The 24,671-nt window shown below is 36.9% G+C and overlaps 1 protein-coding gene across 1 annotated transcript in view; it reads left to right on the top strand.

Annotated features, from left to right (window-relative positions):
• Dpp10 (dipeptidyl peptidase like 10) overlaps positions 1-20,741 on the top strand; it is a 114,201-nt gene extending 93,460 nt beyond the window's left edge. Inside the window, exons 15-19 of the mRNA XM_048329512.1 lie at positions 12,445-12,544; positions 12,787-12,845; positions 12,950-13,022; positions 16,249-16,322; positions 19,773-20,741. Of these exons, the coding sequence (XP_048185469.1) occupies positions 12,445-12,544; positions 12,787-12,845; positions 12,950-13,022; positions 16,249-16,322; positions 19,773-19,907 (441 nt within the window). The 3' untranslated portion in view covers positions 19,908-20,741. The remainder of the gene's footprint in view (positions 1-12,444; positions 12,545-12,786; positions 12,846-12,949; positions 13,023-16,248; positions 16,323-19,772) is intronic.
• The last annotated feature ends 3,930 nt before the right edge of the window (positions 20,742-24,671 follow it).

Raw genomic sequence — 24,671 nt, 5'->3', positions numbered from 1 at the left:
TGAGTCCTGAGTAAAACAGCATTGCAAGCCCACCCTCTGCTTCTCAAAGTCTCTCTGCTTATTAAATTTGGTTCTGCATCATGTTTTAAATATGAAAAATCACAAAAGCCATTTCTACATTATAGGCCTATTAAAATTATAAACATTTACATTTTAAAAGTAATGCTATAATGCTTGAAAAGTGGAAATGTGAAACAATTGTAATGCATGGTAAAAATCCTGTCACTAGGAAATCATTAAAATTTTGCCTAATGGAATCAAAGCAACCTACAATGGGTATTGACTGTGTGTTCATCAGTAAGAAGTAACAAAAAGCTAATGATTGGCTACATGTCAATAAGTTTAACTTTAATTATTTTGAAAATTATATCATCTTTACCTGGAACTTACATCTGATTTTTGCCTTTTTCCAGGATGCATTTTCCAAAAACTTCACATTTTACTCTTGCATTTGTTGAATTAGTATAAAATGGTTGGGAGGAAGATGAACAATTAAAATCGATTTATTCTAATTCTACTCAGTGTTGCTTTCCTTTTAAAAATAGAAATTACCTCTCTGATATAAATCAAATATGAGCAGCATTTTGAATTTGATTTTCAAATGCTACCAAAAGAATTTTATTCTACCCTTCACTAATATTAAGGCTTAGAAAGAATTTAGCTTCCTTTCTTGGTCAGGGAAACAAAAAAAAAGAATTTAGCTTTGTTAGGTCCCTAATTTTAATATTTAAAACAATAATAAATAAAGCACAACACTTTTTTGCCAGTCATGGGCCTTGAACTCAGGGCCTGAGCACTATTCCCTGGCTTTTTTTTTCTCAAGGCTAGCACTGCCACTTGAGCCACAGCACCTCTTCTGGCTGTATTCTGTATGTGTGGTGCTGAGGAATTGAACCCAGTGCGTCATGTATACAAGGCAAGCACTCTTGCCAATAGGCCCTATTCCCAGCCCAAAGCACCACATCTTATGCATAGCAGAAATTTACTTCCCCATCAGCCGTTTAGTCCTGGGGATGCTGAATTCAGTATACATCTTCTATAATCTATAAAATTGTTTGGGCGCAGGGTTCTTGGTTTCCTTTCTTTTTGTCTGTCTCTTTGTCTGTCTGTCAGTGGAACCAAACTCAGAAATGTTGAAAGGTTCTATGAAGATATTTCAGATAGCTGTCTATGTAAAATGCTGTAAGAAGTTGTTTGACTACATGTGTAAAGCGGACTTTGTTATTCTAGCATGGCATGGTAATATATGCTTATAATCATAGCACACAGGATGCCTGGACAGTGTTCATAAGTACAAAGCTACCCTTTTCTACATAGTGAGGTCCTGTCTTTAAAACATGAAATGATTTTTAACAAGTTCCTAAGTGAGTATTTTATTGTGTATATCTAAGGTATGAAATGCATTTAGGGTTACCTATTAGAATCAACTAGTTACTGTAGTGAAACAGGTCCACATTTGTAACGTTTCACATATTTACTCTCATTTTTCTTTTGTGGAAAGGGCACATAAAATCTACTTATTTGGAAGGCGTCCCAAATTTACTTCATTTGTTTTACCCATAAGCTATATGTTGTTCCTTATATTTCTAGTTGGTCTTCTTATATATCTGGTACTTTGCTTTGTACTTTCATTTCTCAGCTCACCACCATCTCTGTATATATCATTTTTTCTTTTAGATTCCATGTGTAAGAGAAATTATTTGATATTTTATTTTCTGTATCTTTTTTTTCACTTTTCATTTAGAATGATCTTCCTCAAGTATATCCATAACTTTGTAAATATTAGAATCTCTTTTCTTCTTAAGGCTAAATAGTATTTCAGTGCTACTGTGAATGATAGTTTATGTAGTCATTTGATTGCATGGTCATCTGTCCTTACTTTGTGTGGCTTCCTTCATAGTCTTTCCTTAATGATGATACCAATCTTCACTTCCACCCAAACATACAAGGGCTCTTTATGTCAATAATATGGATAACACTTTCTCTTGGCATTTTTAAGTAACTATCCTAATAGACATTAAAGAGTAACTTGTAGTGAGTTTTATTTTAATCTTCTTAATAATGAATGACATCAAAAATATTTATGTCAGTTTGGGAGAAATGACTGAATCTTATGCCTAATTTCTTTTTTTTCTTTTATGTTGGTCCTGGGGTTGTACTTGGACACTTGCTGCCCCTGAGCTTTTTCTTTTCTTTTCCTCTCCCTCTCCCTCTCCCTCTCCCTCCCCCTCCAACTCTCCCTCTCTCTCTCCCTCCCCTTCTCCCTGTTCCTCTCCCTGTCCCTCTCCCTCTCCCTCTTCCTCTCTCTCTCCTTCTCTCTCCCTCTCCCTGTCTTCCCTCTCCCTCTCCCTTTCCCCCCTCCTCCTCCTTCTCCTCCTCCTCCTTCCTCTCTCTCTCTTTCTCTCTCTTTCTCTCTCTTTCTCTCCCTCTCTTTCTTTCACAAAGCTAGCACTCTGCCAGGTGAGCCACAGCTCCACATATGGCCCTTTGTTGTTAAATGGAGATAAGAGACTCATGGACTTTCCCCAGCAAGGTGGCTTCCAACCCTGATCCTTAGTTGTCAACTTCCTGAGAAGCTAGGATTATAAGTGTGAACCACCAGTGTCTTACTTGCTCATTTTTTAAAAAATTCAATTACATATTTCTTAATTGAATCTTATCATTTTTTTCTACAAAATTTGAATATTAACCACATACCAGTACATGTTTTGCAGTAAATTTTCTAACTCATTCACTAATGTTTTGCTTTCTGATTGTTCTTTCTGGAAAGAACAATCAGCTGGAAAAAAGCCATATACAGTAGTGTGATGGACCCATTCGTTTTTGACATAGTAGCCAGAGTTTTGAGATGATATCCAGGAATCCATTGCCAGGCCAGTGTCCAAAATCTTTCCCCTGTATTATCTTGTAGGGATCTTATATTTCCAGCCTTCCACATAGGTCTGTAGTCCATCTGGGGGCATTTAATATGTGCAGAGAAGATAAAATCTACTTTCATTATTCTATTTATCATATTCTGTAGACGGAAATAAATGTTTCCTGGCACCAGTTTGGTAAATTATTTCTATTATGTCGTTTTGGTGCTCTTGTTGAAAAGGGGTTGACTGCATAAATTTTTATTTATTTCTTAGCTCTCTTTTCTCTTCTATTGACCAATCCATCTGCTTTTACAATGTTCACAATTACAAACATTATTTTAGCATCTACTCCTCTTTTACAATGCACATTTTTACTTCTTATAGGTAAGAAGGTTCTAAAAGTCTTGAAAATGTGGTCAAATGCCAATGTTAATTATATTAGATTATTCAGATCTGGTATGCCCTCCTATGGACTAGGTTTCATCAGCAGATTTTTGTTTTTATGATTTTTTTAGCTGTTCTGTCAAGTCATTTAGTTTACACAAGTGTGCAGATAGTAAGCAGTTGCAGGTTTGCACATCAAGACATTAGGATCAGCAACAGCACATGCATCTATGGAGCTTTGTGATGTATTCCTCACTGCAAGAAAAGGTCTTGCTTATAGGAAACATTTGTAGTCTTCTGCCTCTACATCCTGCAGGGGCTGTCTCCACTTTTGTCTTAAAATCTATTTACATTTTTTGATTTGCACAACTCAGTTTATCCTTTATTCTTCCTTTAGAACTTGGAATGCATTTATATCAACTATTTTGTACTATTTCTTGCCTGAGACTTTTCTTTTTCAATGAGATTGAACAAAACTATTTATGGTAGTTTAAATCCATAAGCAACAGTTTTCGTTTCCTGCATTGTTGATTGTTGCAGACGCTTCCCTCAATCCTCTGAGGACTGGCTAAATATTCTGGTTCCAGAGTGATGTACTTATCTGTCATTTCAGTAATATGGGATGGAGTTGATGACTTTTATGTACTATTTTTTTAAAGATGCTTCAAATATAAATAATGAAATCATTTGATTACTTGTTTCAAAAGTTGAGTGAGAGCTGGGCACCTTGGCTAATGCTTGTAATCCTAGCCATTCAGGTGTCTAAGATCTGAATATAGTAGTTGAAAGCCAGCCCAGACAAGAAAGTCTCTGAGATTCCTGTCTCTAATTAATCAGCAAAAATTTGGAAGTGGAGCTCTGACTCAAGTAGTAGAGCCCAAGCTTCAAGGAAAAAGCAAACAAAAACAACAAAAAACAACAACAGTTAAGTACCAATGACAAAGCACTATGAAATGAGGTTATATTTGAACCACCTGAAAGTCTTTTAGAAGTAGACCATGTCATGAGCCAATTGTATTAGAATTTTTGAAGTTATGTACAAAGTATGACTACTTTTCTATGCTTCCCAAACTGTTGATATGTAGCAACATAAAAAAATTAAGCAGAACACACTAGAACTTAATTTCTAAAATATATAACTTAGTAGGTCAGCCCCTTTGTTCAAGCATTTATGCAAAAAAACCTAAAAATTCTCACAGAAAGTTTCTAGTCAGACATTGGATTGCAAACAAATCTCGACAACTTGACTTTAGTTTTTAATAATTTATGGTTTTGTTAGTTCAAAAATATGTCAAGATGGTGTTTAATAAATAAACTTGAGGGGCTGGGGATATAGCCTAGTGGCAAGAGTGCCTGCCTCGGATACACGAGGCCCTAGGTTCGATTCCCCAGCACCACATATACAGAAAACGGCCAGAAGCGGCGCTGTGGCTCAAGTGGCAGAGTGCTAGCCTTGAGCGGGAAGAAGCCAGGGACAGTGCTCAGGCCCTGAGTCCAAGGCCCAGGACTGGCAAAAAAAATAATAAAATAAATAAATAAATAAATAAATAAACTTGAATAATAAGTCATGTTACCAGCAATGTTTTATTATATCGCATGTCTTTTAATATTTGTGTGAACATAGGAAATAGGAAAATTAATTTTTTCCTCTATTGCTTATGTGTTTATATGTAGTAATTCTTTTTTTTTTTTTTTGCTTGGGACAAATAGACAGACAGAATCTTGTATTTTATTAAAAATAGGGAGAATATGAAGAACCTCTTCTGTAACAAGATGATGTTCTTGTTCTTAGTTGATTATGTTCTTGGTGTTTTTATTTTTTTTATTTTTTATTTTTTTTATTAATTGAACATAAATTTTTTACAAGGTATTGTGGAAAGAGGGTGCAGTTACATAGTAGGGCAGTGTGTACATTTCTTGTGATATCTTACAACCTGTTTTTCCATCCGTTGTCTAGGTCAGGTAGACACATATGCAATATACAATGTATCAAGAACATATACAGTGTTCACAGACTTGGTCTCTACTGTCTCTCCGTCTCCCTTTGTTAACAGTCATATATCAGGGAGATCATGCCCCTTTGTTTTCTGTGTTCTAGGCTTGTCTCACTCAATATTATTTGTTCAAGTTCTGACCATTTCCCTGTGAATAACAATATTTCACCATTCCTAATCGCTATGTAGTATTCCATTGTGTATAAGTACCATATTTTTTGGATCCATTCGTCTGTGGAGGGGCATCTGGGTTGTTTCCATATTTTGGCTATTGTGAATTGTGCCGCGATAAACATGGAAGTACAAATGTCTTTTTGATATCTTGGGTTTTGCTGTTTAGGATAGATGCCTAGGAGTGGTATGGCTGGGTCATAGGGTAGGTCTATATTGAGCTTTTTGAGAAACCTCCATACTGTTCTCCAAAGTGGTTGTACTAATTTGCACTCCCACCAACAATGGAGAAGGGTTCCTCTTTCCCCACAGCTCCTCCAGCATTTGTTGTTTCCTGAGTTCAGAGTATAGGCCATTCTAACTGGGGTGAGGTGGTATCTCAGGGTTGTTTTTATTTGCATTTCCTTTACTAGCAGGGATGTTGAGCATTTCCTCATGTGTTTCTTTGCCATTTTTATATCTTCTCTTGTGAAGTCTCTCTTTAGCTCTTTTGCCCATTTCCTAATAGGTTTATTGGGCTTGGAGGGGCTTAGTTTTTTGAGTTCTCTGTAGATGACCGATATTGTCTGTTGCTGTGCTGGTAAATATCCTTTCCCATATCGTTGGCTGTCTTCTATTTTGGTGGCTATGACCTTAGCTGTGCAGAAACTTTTTAATTTGTACTAGTCCCATTTGTTGGGTCTTTCCCCTATTAGTTGTGCCCCTGGGACTCTATTCAGGAAGTTCCTTCCTGTGCCTATAAGTTCTAGCATCTTTCCTACTCTGTCCTTCAGTAGTTTCAAGGATTCAGGTCTGATGTTGAGGTCCTTGATCCATTTTGAGTTGATCTTGGTGCATGGTGATAGGCTTAGGTCTACTTTGAGTTTTCTGCATATGGCTGCCCAGTTCTCCCAGCACCAGTAGTTGAAGAGGCTATGTTTATTCCATTGTATGTCTTTAGCTCCTTTGTCGAATATCAGTTGGGTGTAAGAGTGCGGTTTTATTTCTGGATCTTCAATTCTAATCCACTGGTCTTCCGATCTGTTTTTATAACAATACCATGCTGTTTTTGTTGTGATGGCCTTGTAGTAGAGCTTGAAGTCTGGTATTGTGATACCTCCTGCACTATTTTTTTTTTTTTTGCCTAGAATTGCTTTGGCTATTCTAGGTTTTTTGCTGTTCCATATGAATTTATGGATTGGTTTCTCTATTTCAGTGAAGAATGTGACTGGGACTTTGATAGGGATTGCATTGAATTTATATAACAATTTGGGCAATATGGCCATTTTCACTATATTGATTCTTCCTACCCATGAGCATGGGAAGTCTTTCCATCTCCTTGTGTCTTCTTTGATTTCCCTTATTAGATTTTTGTACTTTTCATTGAATAGGTCCGTCACGTCCTTGGTTAAGTTGATCCCTAGGTACTTTATTCTTTTTTTGGCTACTGTAAATGGAATTGTTTCCATAATTCATTTTCTGTTTGTCTATTGCTGGTGTACAGAAAAGCTGCTGACTTTTGTGGATTGATTTTGTATCCTGCTACTTTGCCAAATTGGTTTATTAGGTGTAGGAGTTTGGGTACTGAGTTTTTTGGGTCCTTCAGATATAAGATCATGTCGTCTGCGAATAGGGATAACTTGATTTCTTCCTTGCCGATGTGGATCCCTTTGATGTCCTCCTCTTGCCTTATTGCTATGGCTAGGGATTCCAGCACTATGTTGAACAGAAGTGGGGAGAGTGGGCATCCTTGTCTTGTTCCTGAGTTTAGGGGGAATGATTTAAGTTTCTCTCCATTTAATATGATATTAGCAGTAGGTCTGTTGTATATGGCTTTTATTGTTTTGAGGAATGTTCCATCTATTCCTGTTCTCTCCAAAGCTTTTAATAGGTATGGATGTTGTATTTTGTCAAAGGCTTTTTGGGCATCGACTGAGATAACAATGTAATTCTTAATTTTAGAACTGTTTAAGTGGTGAATTATGTTGATTGATTTACGGATGTTGAACCATCCTTGTGACTGAGGGATGAAGCCTACTTGGTCATGATGTATGATTTTCTTGATCAGTTTCTGGATCCTGTTAGCTAATATTTTATTGAGGAGCTTTGCGTCTGTGTTCATTAGTGATATTGGTCTGTAGTTCTCTTTTTTTGTTGGGTCTTTGCCTGGTTTGGGAATGAGTATGATATTAGCTTCGTAGAATGAGTTTGGGATTTCTCCCTCTGTTTCTATTTTGCAGAAGAGTTTGAGGAGTATTGGTTTTAGCTCCTCACTAAAGGTTTTGTAGAATTCGTTGGTGAATCCATCTGGGCCTGGGCTTTACTTAGTAGGGAGGTTCTTGATTACCCCTGTATCTCACCGTAAGTTATTGGTTTATTTAGTTGATTTATTTCTTCTTGGTTCAGTTTGGGCAGTTTGTACTTCTCTAAGAATTGATCCATTTCTGTAAAATTATTGTTTTTTGCTGAGTAGAGGTTTTGGAAATAGTTCCTTATGATTGTTTGAATATCGTGTGTACTTGTTGTAATTTTTCCGGTGGAGTCCCTGATTTTACGTATATGAGTCTCTTCTCTTCTTTTTTTTTTGTAAGTCTTGCAAGGGGTCTGTCAATTTTGTTTATTTTCTCAAAGAACCAGATTTTAGTCTTATTTATTTGTTGAATGGTCTTTCTATTTTCAATCAGATTTATCTCTTCTTTAATCTTTGTGATCTCTCCCCTCCTAGTCGTTTTAGATTCTGTCATTTCTTGTTTCTCCAGTTGTTTTAGTTTCATCGTGAGGGTATTCACCTGCTCTGCTTCCATTCTTTTAATGTGGGTGCTGAGTGCAATGAACTTGCCCCTTAGTACTGCCTTAGCTGTGTCCCATAGGTTTCTTTGTGATGTGTTTTCTTTGTCATTGTGGCTTATGAATTCGTTGATTTCACCTTTAATTTGGTCTGTGGCCCAAGTGTTGGATAGCAGCGTGGGGTTTAGCCTCCAAGAGTGTGTATAGTGTCTGTGGTTTCCTTTGTTGTTGAGGGTTACCTTTAATCCACTGTGATCAGATATAATACATGGGATGACGTCAATACTTTTGTATTTGCTGAGGTTCTTTGTGTGGGCTATGACGTGGTCTATTTTGGAATATGATCCATGGGCTGCTGAAAAGATGGTGTATTGGGTCTCTGTAGGGTGAAAGGTTCTATGTTAGATCCATTTGGGAAATGGTGTTATTTAGGTCCTCAGCTCTCTTCCTAATCCTCTGGGTGTTGGATCTGTCTCTTGGAGAGAGAGGAGTATTAAAGTCACCCACTATGATTGTGTTTGCGTCTATCTTGCTCTGTAATTCTGTGAGAATTTGCTTGACATATGTCGGGCCTCTTTTGTTCGGTGAGTATACATTTATCACCATGATTTCTTGATTCTGGATTTTTCCTTGTGTTAATATGTAGTGTCCTTCTTTGTCTTTTTGAGTGGACTTTAAAGAGAAGTCCAGCTTGTCTGAGATCATAATGGCTACACCTGCCGTTTTGGTGGGTGCATTTGCTTGGTAGATCTTGTTCCATCCTTTCATTCGAAGCCTGTTTTTGTCCCTTGCTGTAAGGTGGGTCTCTTGTAGACAGCAGATGTTAACTTTTTGTTTGTGAATACATTCTGCCAGTCTGCTCCTCTTAATCGGGAGTTTAAGCCATTTATATTTAAAGAGATCAAGGATAAGGGTGTTTGTTCTCCTTCCATTTTCTTGTTGGGCTGTTTTGTCCTCTTTTTTTTTCTTCTTGTCTTTAGTGAGCTGGTCTTTCTGCTGGACTTTGGCTATTGAAGTTTCTTTCTGATTCTGTCTGTGTGTCTTTTACGATCTCTGTTGGGTGGGGTTCCCCTCTTAATATTCGATGTAGGGCTGGTTTTTTATTCACATACTCATTTAGCTCCTCTTTGGTGTGGAAAGATCTGGTTCTCCCTTCGAATGTGAACTCCAATTTCGCTGGATATTTGATCCGAGGTTGTAAATTGTTATTCTAAAGTACTTGGATGGTGTTCTTCCACTCACTTCGAGCTTGGTAAGTTTGTGTGGATAAGTCATATATTATTCGAATCCTCTTCCCATTGAAAAAAGTTTCTTTCTTCACTTTGGCTGAATTCAGAATTTGCTCTTTAATCTTGAGGTCTGTAGTCTTGAATATTATGTGCCTTGGGGTGGTTTTCCTGGGGTCTGGCCTGCCAGGTGTCCTATAGGCTTCGGTTACCTGGATGGGGTCCCCTGTGAGATTGGGGAAGTTTTCTGCAATAACTTTATTGAGAACATGATTAAGCCCTCTGTTCTGGTATTCAGCTCCTTCTTCTATTCCAATTATGCGCAGATTATATCTTTTGTCTTTGTCCATTAGTTCCTGGATTAGTCTTCCCTGAAGCTTCACCTTTTCTTGGAGTGTGGTCATTTTCTGGTTGTTTTCAGCTGGAACATTTCAATTCTCAGGATGTGGAGATTTTCTTTAAAGGCGCTTGCATTGTATCCATTTTTGCTTCCATTTCTTTAAACGAGGCTTGCATTGTATTCATTTTTGCTTCCATTTCTTTAAACAAGGCTTGCATTGTATCCATTTTTGCTTCCATTTCTTTCTTGGCTTCCTGGGTGTCCTTCCAGATTTCCGCTCTAAACTCCTGGAATTGTTTTCTGATTTCATTTCTGACGCTTTCGATCACTCCTGTTAACATGGCCTCATTTGCTTTTTTAGTCTCCATCTCCTCTTCAGTCGTGCTGCTTTTTGGAGCTGGCGAGTTGGCTTGCCCTTTGATGAACTGAGTTATGTTTCTTTGTGATTTGCGCATCTGGAAATCTGTGGATGGCTTCTCAGGTTTGGTTTGTAACTCTTCCCTCCCTCCTGTGTAGGCATATCTATGGCAGCAGGTGCTGCCGCTGTGGCCCCGCCCACCAGTGTTGGGTACGCCTACCAGAGCGGCGCTGTCGCCGGGGGCCCCACCCTCCTGTGCGCTGTTGTCCACTACAACATGAACTTTAGCGGGATATGCCTCCCAGAGCGAGTCCTGGGTTGTTGGGTTGTGCTTGCACCCTCCCGTGAGTCCGTTGGGGGAGGCGGTATGTGTGGGGCCCAGTGGGATCAACTGTCTGGGTGTGGCTTGGCACCCTCAGACCTCGCCTCCGCTGTGAGGGGGGGGACGTGATCAGGCTCAGGTGACCCTGCTGGGCTGGTATTGCCCACCAGTGCCTGTGATTGTAGTTGTAAGAGTCTGCGAGGTCCAGGCGCCTCGGGTGGGGCTTGCCCTGCCGGCCGTCCCCCGGCCCCTGTTGGGAAGGGGGTGGGGCCGGTTCTGCCAGTTCAGGAACCTGTGGGGGCTTGGGGCTGTTCCGCCCTTCCCCTGCTAAACTGGCTTCCCAGCACCTGATGGGAGCTTCCTGCCTGATTTGGGGGTTCTTTGTTCCCTTGGGGCTGGGGAGGGGGAGGGAGGGAGATCTAGCTTCTTTGTCGGGCTTGGGTCTCTGATAGCTGGTCTCCCGTTGGGGGAGGGGATAATGGGGGACTCACTTTTGCTGCTTTATGTGTGTGTCCCACGCAGCCGTTGGCCCTTCAGGGGTTGGTGAAGTGTCGTGGTGGCTTCCCCGGTTCCCTCTTTCTGCCGCGCTGGGTTCCCTTGTCCAAACCCGGTGTGGACGCGACCTTCTCGTCGCTGCCGGTGTGTGTCTTGGTCTGCACCCTGCCTTGTGTCCGTGGGGTCTCCCGTTATATGAATTCTGTGCTCCTGGCAGCCTGTCTGCCGATCGCCGGGTTCCCCTTTTCCAGCCTGGCCCTGTTTGGGCCAGGGTTGGCTGGTGGGGGGAGGTGCCCCGGAGAATCTCCGGCTCCATGTAGGTTTTTGCTTCTTCTTTTTTGCTCCTTTTTGTTTTCCTGCGTTTCTCCACTGCTTCTGGGTGCTGGTTTTGCTGGGTTCTTGATGGGGTGTTGGGTGTTTGAGTTCCCAGCTCGCTATTCAGTTGGTGCGAGTCGGGGTGCCTACCTATTCTTTCAGCGCCATCTTTCTCTCTCCTATATGGAGTAATTCTTAAAGGAAAAAAATCACACTAACCAAGAAAAGCTCAGAGATTTAGTTAGCATGTAATATCTCCCTTATAAATGAAAGTTAATTTAAAAAAATGACAGATCTCTAGATTAGATCTGAGCAGGCCTACACTTTAGGCTTAAAATCATCTTCTCTAAATCAAGGTAATAATAGGATGGAAAAAGAACCAAGAAGGATAAATATCAGGAAACTCACTATAGAACAGAGGTGGGATTTATTTCTCAAACTTAAGTCAATTCCCTCTCACTGATGATTCTTTAGTGATCTAATCAACCCTCTTGTCCTGGTGTGGAAAGACATCTTTACAAACTGAGATTTCCTGTATAAATGTAGTATCGCTTAAAAATGAGCAGCTTTTTCACATTATTTCAACAAGAGCTTCCATATCTGCAGTTTTCAACACAGTGAGGTCCAAAATAATCCTTATGCAATAGAAATATTTTTGAGATGACAGATTCTTATCTCCTACAGTCATGTTTTAGGATGGGAAGGATATATGTGCATATATATCCTTATGTCCATCAACAGCTAAAAGCAGATACTGCATTTGTGATGATATATCTAAACTGACTTTTTCGTTAACCCAAATCTATGTAACTACTGAGACTATTTAAATTATATGTATGTATGTATATATGTGTATATAAGTGTGTGTGTATGGATACATTTAATTTTTAAAAATGATACATGATTTAATGAAAGCTTTATGTCACTATCTTCAATTTATTTTGATTAGTTAACTGATAAATAGTATGAAGTCATGGGCAAAATATTTTTTTATATATTAATTTTGTGTTTTTCCTATGATTTTAAAGAGAATCTGCAAAGTAAATTAATAATTTAAATAACTGCTCCTATCTTCATCTGCACAAATTTGGCTGTATACATTATCAATCCGCGATGAGACACTAAAACTATTTCCCAAGAATAGTGGGAATAATCATTACAATTTCATTCATTTATTTAATTGTTATTTATTTATTTGTTTTTTGACTTGGCCAGGGTTATGGTGGCTATATTGCTTCAATGATCTTAAAATCAGATGAAAAGCTCTTTAAATGTGGATCAGTGGTAGCACCCATCACAGACATGAAGTTGTATGGTGAGTATATTTTCAGACTGATTTAATTACATGTATTGATTTGTAGAAAACAATATTGAATGCAGAGAAGCTCAATTCAGCTCATTTATCACATCTTATTAAAGTCTGTTTGAGTTGTTTATCGCATTCATGATTGAATTGATTTAACTGCAGAATGACAATTAAATTTGAAATGTAAAAAGAAATACTGGATTACACTCTATTTTTTGGTATATTCTTAACTTTGTTTTTTGGGATCACAGCCTCTGCTTTCTCTGAAAGATACCTTGGTATGCCATCTAAGGAAGAAAGCACCTATCAGGTAACTAACTTACAAATAGCAAAAATATTTTTGGTCTACAAATGAGCTCAAATTACTTTTAAGTACAGCTTTGTAAATATAAATATCTGTTCTTTCTTTTGTAGGCATCCAGTGTGCTTCATAATATTCATGGCTTAAAAGAAGAGAATATATTAATCATTCATGGGACTGCTGACAGTGAGTGTTACATTTACTACTATTGCTGGTTGGGACCTGACCATTTAGGATGGGATACATCTTAGGAATTCTTTTTAGGAGTCTTGTAAATAAATCTGCAGAAAAAGAGCAGAAAGTAGCTCAGACACATGACAGGAAGTAGGAAGAAGAAATCAAGTCTAAGAGACCAGGAGTGGCCTTCTCTGCTGTGGAACACAGTAACCACTGGCTACTTAGAAGCATTTTGATGTCACCAAACAACACATTATTTGCTTTTAAAAATAATTTGAATTAAATAACAAAATGTGGCTAATGACTATTACTACAGTATTATTCAATACACTTCAAAAGGGAACATGCTATATAGAATGGCAGCCAGAAGACACTCACACCAGATGAAGGATTCCTAAAGGGAATCTGTAAAGCCTCTCGTTATTTTAATTCTCCTCAAATATGGAGAATGGTGGCAACTGATATAACTAGTTATATGGAATTGTTCATAGTCACATGAGGCTTTCAGGGCTCAAAGAATATATATCTTTATATCCTTTTGTAGTACATTAAACAAAAGGCTGAGTAGTTTTAACTCAATTCACTGTTGACAGAAATCCATTTCAAGACAGAAACATCCATCCAAGGCTACCTAGAAAATGAATGGAGAGAATCCAAAGCCATAAATCAGTCTCCTAAATCTTCAACTGTTTTGTTGGTTCTGCCTGCTCTGCCTCTGTATCTTTAGTCAACATAACAGAGAAAATCATTGTGAAGAGAGCCTTATAGAGCAGACTTTCCAGCATGTCAAGCTATGATTAAATCAGATTTTAGGTCAGAAAGAGAGAGAGAGAGAGAAAGAGAGAGAGAGAGAGACAGAGAGAGAGAACAATAAAATGTCAAGGGACAAATATCTCGCATTGAATTCCTTATCATTTATAGAGCTAATCTTTTTCAGAGTTATTATCCTATAATTCTTCTGCCAAGTGAAAAAGATTTACATTAATAATGATATGATATCTACTTAATAAGTGCTCTGAATATATTGTAATGAAAATGAGGACTTATTGACATGGTTTATTATCCAAAAGCCATAACCCTCCTCACCATCACTGAAATATTAGATAACCCAGAAGGGGAAGAGTCTATGAGGTATTGAATAATACTCCTCATAGCTTACAAAGGTTATCAAAATCACACTCTCATAGATCAGAGGAGATTACAGAAATATAACGCATACATATGAGGTGTTATTGTGGATGAGATCCTGCCAGACAAAGGAAAAAAATCAAGGAAAATATAATGGGCATTTAGTTAATAGTAGAGATCGATATTGGCTTCTTTTTATGACAAATAATATCTCAAGTTAGTGTAGGATCTACAATTAGCTGGGACCTACAAGTACTCTTTGTATTCTCTTAGAAATATTCTAAAAATCTGAAACTGTCACCAAATTAGTAATCTATTCATAAAATAAGAGTGTGATATAATGCAAAGGAATATGAGACTTTTGAAGGATATTTGAATTTTGCTGTAGGATACTAAAACCTTACATATAGGCAAAAAGTAGTAATAAAACAACTGCCAACTCTGTGTGAAAATGCACTCATGGCACTTTATGTTATCTCATTTATTTCAGTGAAAATATTTTATACTAGTTATTACTACTTTCTTATTTTGTAGATTGGAGATATAAATACTAGAAGAAGCATACAACTATTAGTTGAAAGAATTTTCCAGTTATTGAGGTTCTTATTCACTATATACCAAAGCCTCAGTCATGTGATTAAATTGTCTTCTAATTTATTTTGTTTCTAGCTAGCATGGTCGCATCTTTCAGTACTATGTTAAATTCCTCAATTGATATGTGTTTGCATTTTGTAATTTGTTTTGATCCTATCTGATTTATTCAGATCCAGTTTTTCTATTCACCTATCTGATAAAATATGGAGATTCATCACTGATTACCTGGGAGGAATCACACCTGTATGAGCACAAAAATACATAAAGTGCATCACACAACATATAGGGCCCAGTAGTCTCCAAGGGCTGAGCCAAAAATATTAAAATACTACTAGTATTAATATTACTTGGAAAAGTTACCATCATTTCACTCAGGGAGTTAGGCTTTAAAGTTCCTACTATATCCCAAGAAGAAGAGAAATAATCATATTCATAGACTTCAATAGAACATTAGCATAAAAAGTAATCCAATTGAGAAATTCACCTATACAATTATCCTTTTAGTTGTATTCATACAGAGATATTATGGAGTTCTTTTTCTATATCTTTTCTTACAGAAACAATAGATGAATTACGTAAGGGATTATTTTAAATGAGTGATCTCGCCTATCAATTCACCTTCTTAGAACTTATATCAACTAAGCCACTTATATGTATTTAGAGTTTTCATTGTGTTTTTTTCCCATTAAACTTACTAGGAGAATCTTGAACAAGTCTTGGGTTTCTTTAAAATAATTTTAAATACTTATTTGACTTTTTATGGCTTCCATGTATGTATGATGCATTGATATCATAGCACTTGAGCACTGAAGAGTTTTCAACCATTAATAAATCTTGCATGGTTATATAAAACAGATATAACACGTTACTTTGAAAGTTACTTGAAGATGGACATAGCACCTAAATGAATAGTCCAATTCTTACATTAGCAAATGTCAGCCAGAGCTATCAGTGGCTGTCCTCAACTAATTACTTTAGTCAACACCATTCCCAAATCCAGAGCTTTGTCTGTTGCTTATTTTTTAGTATTTGGACTATGTGTTCATGCAGAAGGAAGATAGAAGCAAGAATGAGAAACCAGAAGACTCTATATTAAATATTTAGACTGTACATTAAATACTAGCACTCAACTGATTGGGAAATTCTGTTCTAAAATAAAATTATAAAGCAAAATGTCAGTGTCTGAGTGTGAATCCTAGTAATCTTCAAACAAGATTAGTAGCCTGTTTTGATGTATTAATGTCTTGACAAGATAGTATGTTGAAATATCCATAAGATATGAAATATTAATGACTTGAAAGAATAAAAATATATCTATACCTTAGTCATAATTGGTTTAACTTATATAATGTGATCTAAAAGTAATATTATTATGTTGAACAGTTTTTTTGAGTAAAAACCAATAGCAGTCTTTGAAGTATAGCATGTAGGTGAAGTGCTCATTCTCTTTGAAAAAAAAAAGAAAAACCTGATTCTACTAAAAACTTATTTAAAATATTTTAATTTCTTTCAGCAAAAGTTCATTTTCAGCACTCAGCAGAATTAATCAAGCATCTAATAAAAGCTGGGGTGAATTATACTATGCAGGTGAGTCATGTTTTCACAAGTATGTTGTATTAGTCAGCTCTCATACAAACACCTGAGCTAATGAACTGGTACATGGAAAGGTTTAACCTGGCTCACGTTTATGGAGGTTCTATGCCATGAGATCTTGGACTTGAAGCAAGGCAACACATTGTGAGAAAATGGGGGACAGCATAAAAGCCCTATCACAAGCCAGGAAGCCCCAAAAGAGAAATTTCTGGGAACACCATTGATGACCTTAAAAACTCCTACTAGGTCTCACTCCTTGGCAGTTCCCTTGCCTGCCAATGGAAAAAGAAACTTGGTACACCAAGCCTTTAAAGCATAGGTTAGAACAAAATATTCAAGGTCCAAACTATTCCAAATATATTTTTAAATCTTTTGTGTGTGTTTATTGTTTTTTCTATTTATTGTAGAATTATTCCTTTTTGGTTTTTCTTTCCTCTCATTCTGGTGCCACAAAGAACACTGCTTCTTTCACTATTCCAATTTCACTGTTTTGGGGTTTTTTTGGTATGATTTTTGGGGAACAAAGATTGTATTTTTTTTGCCCTAATTGCACCAAGAATGCATTTCTGAACAAACTTTATGAGAATTTCATGAAACATTTAAAAATGTCTTCTTTCTCTTTAGAATTTTATTGTTAAAATTATTGAGCTTTTCTAAAGTAATTTTCTTTTTTAAAAATTTTTATTGTCAAACTGATGTACAGAGAGTTTACAGTTTCATACATTAGGCATTGGATACATTTCTTGTACTGCTTGTTACCTCCTCCCTCATTGCCCCCTCCCCTTTTCCCTTTCCCCCTCATGAGTTGTTCAGTTCATTTGCACCAAACAGTTTTGCAAGCATTACTTTTGTAGTCGTTTGTCATTTTTACCCTGTGTCTCTCGATTTTGGTATTCCCTTTCAGTTTCCAAATTCTAATAACAGTATACATGGCTTCCAACATAGTCAGATAAGATACAGAGATAGTGCATGTACACCATAGGAAGGGGATACAAGAAGATCATCAATAATAGAAGCTACGGTTACACATAGCACGATGAAAGTAGTTACAACAGTGATATAACAATCGTTTCCATAACATGGAGTTCATTTCACTTAGTGTCATCTTACATGTTCATAAGGGTATAGCTATTGGGCTCTTTTGATCCTCTGCTTCTAAAGCAATTTTCTGTTTCCTTTATGTCCCTTTGATGTTTTTTTCTCTATTTTCCAATACTTCCCATGAAAAAAATAGTAGGGAAACAAGTACCTGGAAGAACTATTACAAGAAAAGAAAAGATAACATACCAGATTACCATTCAAATTAGATCCTCACACTTTTAACAAATATTTGTGACATGCCTACCATGTGGTTTTGAATAGTCTAGTTGAAAGCAGGACATTTTTGATGCTTCAAGAAAATTTTAGCTTGATGGGATCATAGAAAAAATAATGATTTTAATTTTTCAGCATTGAAAGAATTCATTCACTTTCCCATTGCTGTGGCAAAATATTTGAGGTAGACAATTGCACAGAGGAAAAATTTTTATTTTTGTCTCTGGTTTCAGAAGTTGTTGTCCATGATGGCTGGGTCCTCGTGCTTTAGGTCTGTAATGGCACAACCTGTGGGATGTTTATTTCATGGAGGCTAGGAAACAAAAGGAAGATAGATAAGGCCAGGATCATAATATTCTCTTCAGGCACTTCCTGGTGACATGACTGCCTTCCATTAGCCACATCTAAAGGAACCACCAATTCTCAACAGAGCCACAGGAAGAAGGCCAAGCCATCAACACTGGGGCCTTGGGGAAACATTTAAGAATCAAACTATATGTCTATCAATGGTATAACTCATACCTCTAATCCTATCTACTCAGTAGGCTGAAATCTCCAGGATATCTGTTTAAGATTAGCCCAGGTAAAAAGTTCACTAGACTCCATCTCTAAAATAATGAGTACAAAATAGGGCTGGATATGTGGTTCAAGTCTTTAATAAACTACTTGCCAAATAAGCATGTGGCCCTGGGTTCAAACCTAAGTATTGTGTAAATAGATCCAAACCATAGCATTCTGCCCTGGCTTTCCATCATTTGATGATGCCAAAAATATTTAGTCCATCTCTAGGAATCCTCAAAGTCTTAACGGTTCCTTTGGAGATGAAAAAGCCCTATCTAAAGTCTTCTCTGTGATTCAACACAGACTCAACTGTGAATTCCTGTAAATGGAAAGAAAAAAATGACAATACTAAGATAGAATGGTGGGACTAAGTAAATGTTGTCATTACAAAGGGAATGAATAAAGAATTGGACTAAAGCAAGATAAAACTCGAGAATATATGATAAATATTTCAGCACCATGGCACAGCAGCTGAATTACAGTACATGGTATATGAGTTTCAAAGGGCTTGGATAAGCTCAGCCCTTAGATTCTTTCTGATTACATCCTTCATGGCCTGTTTCTTTGGCCTCTCACATTCTGTGAACTCTCTATTGATGCATTACAAATTCCCAGCAACACTGATTTATAGAGTCCTTATTGTAGCTCTTGTTTAATCTCAGTTTCATGCATCACCTTCTCAGGTGTTGCTTGCAGGGATTATGATCTTTCCACAAACTGACTGATTTTTCAAATCTTCATTTGAAATATGAATTGAAGCCTCCATGAGCTCATCACTCTTTCATTCTGCAAACCTGCCAAAGGAGCACCATGTGGACAACAGCAGAATTTTCTGCTGTTGTGTTGTGAGACATGATAGTGCTGCTTGGCCCAGAGTTGCAGTGGCCTTGGAAGACATTCACAAGTGAGCACAGGAGTGAATCCCTGTAAAACAAGTCCCAAGAAAGCCCTGTATGAGCAAGATGCCAAAGATTCTCCAACAAAATTGTTAGGAATTTATACCTTTCCACCCCTGAACTGGTATGGGATGGGTTTTGCTGGTTCCTAAGATGTCTTCAAAGGAGAAGCAAGTGTGCTACCCTCCCACAGGGCCCAGGGAATAGAAATGCTGTCTCTTTGATGTTTTCATTCAATAGGTGATCTCCCTATTCGTAAGAAAGATTTTCCCTGGATTGTAAAACTGAGAAAAGGATAGAAGATTTACAGACCTGTCAAAGCAGTAAAATAAAATGTATACTTTGCAAGCTTTCTGAAGTAAATTTTCTATGAAAAGATAGGTGAAGAGCTATATTTAGGAAACAACTGTCCAAACGTTAGTCAAGTAGTGAGCACTGTTCACACTAGCATCGTTGACAGACAAGTGTCTGTTTTTTATATAACTTTTCTGTACTGTGAGTCAAACCTAGGCTGTGTATATGTTAGGAGATCATTCTATAAGTAAGTTGACATCCAAGTCACGGGTTAGCTATTTTTTTTTTAATCCTTATGCCATAAAAGCAAAAACATGGAATGCTAATGTATAATAGCTGCTTTTATCTTTTTAAGTCTTCTCTCTCCTCCTTATCTTAGGTCTACCCAGATGAAGGTTATAACATATCTGAAAAGAGCAAGTATCATCTCTACAGCACAATCCTTAGATTCTTCAGTGATTGCTTAAAGGAAGAATTATCTGTGCTACCGCAAGAACCAGAAGAAGACGAATAATGGACCTGTTTATACTGACTGAAGGGGACACTGAGGCTCAATGAAACCTAAAGAGACTGCCATATTGTAGATGCTCCAGAATTTCAAGGACAGCTTGAGGAGAAGACACTGGAATGGCACACTCAGACAATGAACTGGAATTTGAAGACAGACATCCAAGTCTACTGTGTTGCAAGGGTGCAAAATCTGTTTCTTTGCAAAAGGAAAGTCAAAGGGTCGATTTCCTTGGAGAAATTAGTTTCACATTAAAGTAGGAATAGTGCATGTTTTCTTCTGTTACCCCTACTTGTTCTGTAACTAGTTGCTCTCATTTTAATTTTAATAGTCACCATTATCTTTGCATATGATGCACAACTTATCATCAGTACTCCAGTCCTTGATCCCAATGGCTGAACTGCAACCTCTTTACTGTACCTTTACAATAAGTGCAATTCTTCACTGTCTATTATTATGCTTAAGAAAAATATCCGGTAAATAAAAGACAGAGTATTTTATGTAATTTCTGTTTATAAAAAAGACATTATTAAAGGAGTCAAAGGACCTGTAGAAATTTGGACCTCAGCCCCTTCCAACATTCAGACAGTTATCAGTAGACACAATATCTTTAAGACAACACATGAGTATATGTGCCACTATACACACACACACACACACACACACACACACGTGTGCATATACAGTCAGTGAATCTTTCTTTACATGTTATTCATACTACAAAGGGTAAACTTTTAATGAACTAGAAAAGATGATCTTTTACAGGCTGTAATGGATGCTTTGTTTAATGAGCCAAATATGATGAAGCATTTTTTCCAATTCCAATTGCTATTGCTTTCCTATAAATGCTTGGGTTGTGTTTGGTATTGTTTTTAGTGGTTAATAGTTTTCTAGTTGCAATTTAATTTTTTGAATATGATATCTTGTCACTTGTAAATTAGATACTTAAATATTAAATTATAGTTTCTGATAAAGAAATTTTGTTAACAATGCAGTGCCACTGAGTGCTATTTTGCTGTTTCAGTGGAGAAGGCTTTTTTAAAACCACATGGTCCTTGTGCTTCTGTCTCTCAGTGCAGTCAATTCTCATTTTCATTGTCAAAAAAATCTAGGATTACATCATCTTCCTGTTCCTATTTAGTATTTCATGTCTTCCCAATTCATCTGTTGCTGATTACTTTAAACTCTTCTGGTGAGAATTAGAGATGAATTCTTTTTTATTCACTCACTGTCCAAAAGTTCACAGACAGCAGTGTTCACACATTGAATGGAAGGCACACAATGCATCACTTTCTGTGCTTTATTGACTTAAAATAGTAAATAACAAGAGTTAAAAATAAACTCTATTGTATGGAGTCATTTTAAATCATGAAGTTATTAACTGTGGTGACTAAAGTATAAAAGCCTCTCCCCCTTTATGTAAGGGATTATCTGGAAGCTATATCTCTAGCCAAGGTTTGAGGTTCATAAAAATCCGCACAGTGCATCATTCTCTTGGTTGAAGACAAAGGTTTTAAAGGAGACTGGATTATCATGTCCTGAAAACATCAGGAAGAAAATTGAAAAATGATAAGAAATCATTCAGTCAACCTCTTGCTTTGTTAAAGTATCAATTAGGAATTGGACTGTTTATAAACATGGAAAGACTTGACTAGGTCTTCCATTTTCTTCTGGATGACTTGGAATTGTGACTCACTGCTTTATTAGATTCAATTTAAAATGCAAAGAAAGACCGAAGATAAGTCAATTTCAAGAATACTAAACACGTTTTTTAACAAAGTCAGTTGTGATGTTTAAGAGAAAGTTTTGCCTATTTTATTAAGATGCAAATTTCTTTTTAGGCTAATTTGAAATAGAACTGAAGGTTTTTAATCAATATTTTAGATTTCAACCAGTAGAGTTTTTTTATGATGCAAATAATTATGTTGTTTGAAAGATGTGGTTTTACTGAATGTCTAATTGAGTAACATTTAAAAAGTGTTTACCTTTTACTGTTCATCATTTCTCCTGTTTTATTATTATTATCAATGTTTATCTATTTTTCAATTAATTTAATACAATTTGTAATGTGAAAGACATTTGTCTGGGACCCACATTCACCTTGAGGCCTACAGGGATATGAAATGGAGCATATCACTTCATAGAAAAGTGGAACTTTTTCACCTATGTGATTCTTGAGTTTTAAATAACGTTGTCATCTTAGACAAAGGAAATATACAGCAAATCAGTCACTAATCACTAATGGAATCATTATAACTGCTTTTTCCCTTTATATTTCTACATCAGTCTTAATTAATATATATGTGGGCATAGTATTTCCAAAGACTCTAATGACAAGTTTCCCAAGATAAACTAGAAGTCCTATAACAAAAGGGAGGAGTAATTACTAAATCAGATAAACACATGACTCTTAAATATATTTTGATAGGAAAAAAGTATTTTTCTCTTAACTTCATTTAGACAGTGATCATCCTTTTATTAGAAACAAAAGAGGTTTTGCTGGTCAGCTGACTACTACAGAGGGTCTCATAGGTGCCACTGTCGTCTCTACTATAAGAAAGTGATAGAAGATCTGGCCATTAGTGTATGGAGAATATTTTCAACCAGGACCTTCAAAATTGTCTGGGAATGAATTGCTCCCAAGTCACTAGGGTCACTAAAGGCACATGACCCCTAAAATAAGCTCCATAGAGAGCTCCATATAAAGTTTCTATTGTCCTTCCTTTTAAAATCTGCTCATCCCCCCCCCCCAACCCCTCCACCCCTTACTGCCCTGGCAGCACCTGCACTGTGTAAGGCAGACTGGGTTCTTATTCATGCTCGCAGACTTTCATATTCTGTTCTGTTCTGAGGATTATCTGACACTAACATTGGTGACCTGTTAAAACAAACTGGTGGATCACTTATACACTACAAACCTACATGAGATTGCTAATACTATGTTGAAACCCGGTCAATGGAAGTTAATAAGTGACAATAATTTCAACTTCAGAGGCTATATGTGATTCTTAGAAGGATCTGTGCATCTCAAATATCCACAGTGACATACCCTTCTATTTTTCTCTTTTCCATTTTATTCTTTTCAGATTTATCTCCTATTTCTTAAAATTGGAGGAAAAAAGTACACAGGCACCAAGTTATGTGGTTCCTATTCTGTTTGAAACCTTGTTGTTTTGTTTTTTAAATTTATTTTGGTTTTCTGTAAGAGTTTATTGCTGTGAATACTATACAAAATAGAAATGATGCTATTTATTTTAAGATTGGGCTAAGCTCTCTCTCTCTACCAAAATGTTATTAAACCCATATTCTCTACCAAACCCATGCTGAATCCTCTACATGTATTACCAATCATTCTTCTCCATATGTCCTGAAATGGTACTAGTGTTCCAATTTAATACATAATATGTGAGTTGTCTCAATTCACATAAATTTGAGCATAAATAAATTCATAGTAAAATAGACTAACCCAGGGCTCCAGCCCACATAAAAGTCTATATTTTAACCAGGCACCAGTGGCTCACATCTGTAATCCTCAGGAGACTGAGTTTTGAAGATTAAGAATCAAAGTCCTCCTGGGCAGACAAATACAGCAGATTCTATGTCCAATTAACAAGTGAAGGCCAGAAGTGGAAGTGTGGCTCAAGTGGTAGAGGGCCAATCATGAGCAAATAAGATGAGTGGGAGTTTGTCGCCCACTGAGTTCAAGTAGTGGCATATACACACATACAAAAGTCTAAATTTTTACTCACTATGCTTTACATTGCTTCCTCATTCCATCTTAAAAGTCATTTACTCTGATTACCATGACTACATACCTGGGACATGACTGGTAAATTCCTTTGCTCAGGCATATGACAAGGGCATTCCAAAGTCTTCCCAGGAGGAATAATACACAACTGAAGCATTTTGTTGATCAAAATGCTCAGGCTTGTAAACATGACAATCTCATAAATTATTTAAATGCTATGCAACCTGAAATCATAGCATATGGTCATAGCAGGTACTGACAAATCTATACATAATCTGACTTAAAAAAATTACCTACCTCTTACCTATCACTACAGGAAATAGATTGGGTTTGCCATTGATCAAATCTATTAACAACTATTTTATTTCATTTGCAGCAGTTGTTCAGATTATTCCAGCAGTTGTTCAGATCCCATATTTGAAATTGAAACAACAACAACATTTTAACTCAAAGATAATGAAGACAGATTATTTTTTTGCCAGTCCTGGGGCTTGAACACAGGGCCTGAGCATTGTCCCTGGCGGCTTCTTCTTCTTCTTCTTCTTCTTCTTCTTCTTCTTCTTCTTCTTCTTCTTCTTCTTCTCTTCTTCTTCTTCTTCTTCTTCTTCTTCTTCCTCTTCTTCTTCTTCTTCTTCTTCTTCTTCTTCTTCTTCTTCTTCTTCTTTGCTCAAGGCTAGCACTCTGCCACTTGAGCTACAGTGCCACTTCTGGCCTTTTCTATATATGTGGTGCTGAGGAATCGAACCCAGAGCTTCATGTATACAAGGCAAGCACTCTTGCCACTAGGCCATATTCCCAGCCCTGCAGAGAGATTTTTAAAGTAAATAATTCACACTAAATACTATTTTAATTTCCAATTAAGCTTATGGTTGTCTTATAGAGTATCATAGACTTTTTAATTAAGCCATTCAGATAGAAGCACATTTCATTATCACAACCTGTCTATGTCTGTCAGAACTATCACTATTTTTGTTAGGCATATTTGACAAGAATAAAACTTAAGAACATTGAGTGTCATCCTG

This window comes from Perognathus longimembris, chromosome 20, assembly GCF_023159225.1.
Source record: "Perognathus longimembris pacificus isolate PPM17 chromosome 20, ASM2315922v1, whole genome shotgun sequence".
Classification (NCBI taxonomy): domain Eukaryota; kingdom Metazoa; phylum Chordata; class Mammalia; order Rodentia; family Heteromyidae; genus Perognathus; species Perognathus longimembris.
The sequence above is the reverse complement of the archived record's forward strand: the minus strand, read 5'-3'. Positions and strand labels throughout refer to the sequence as shown.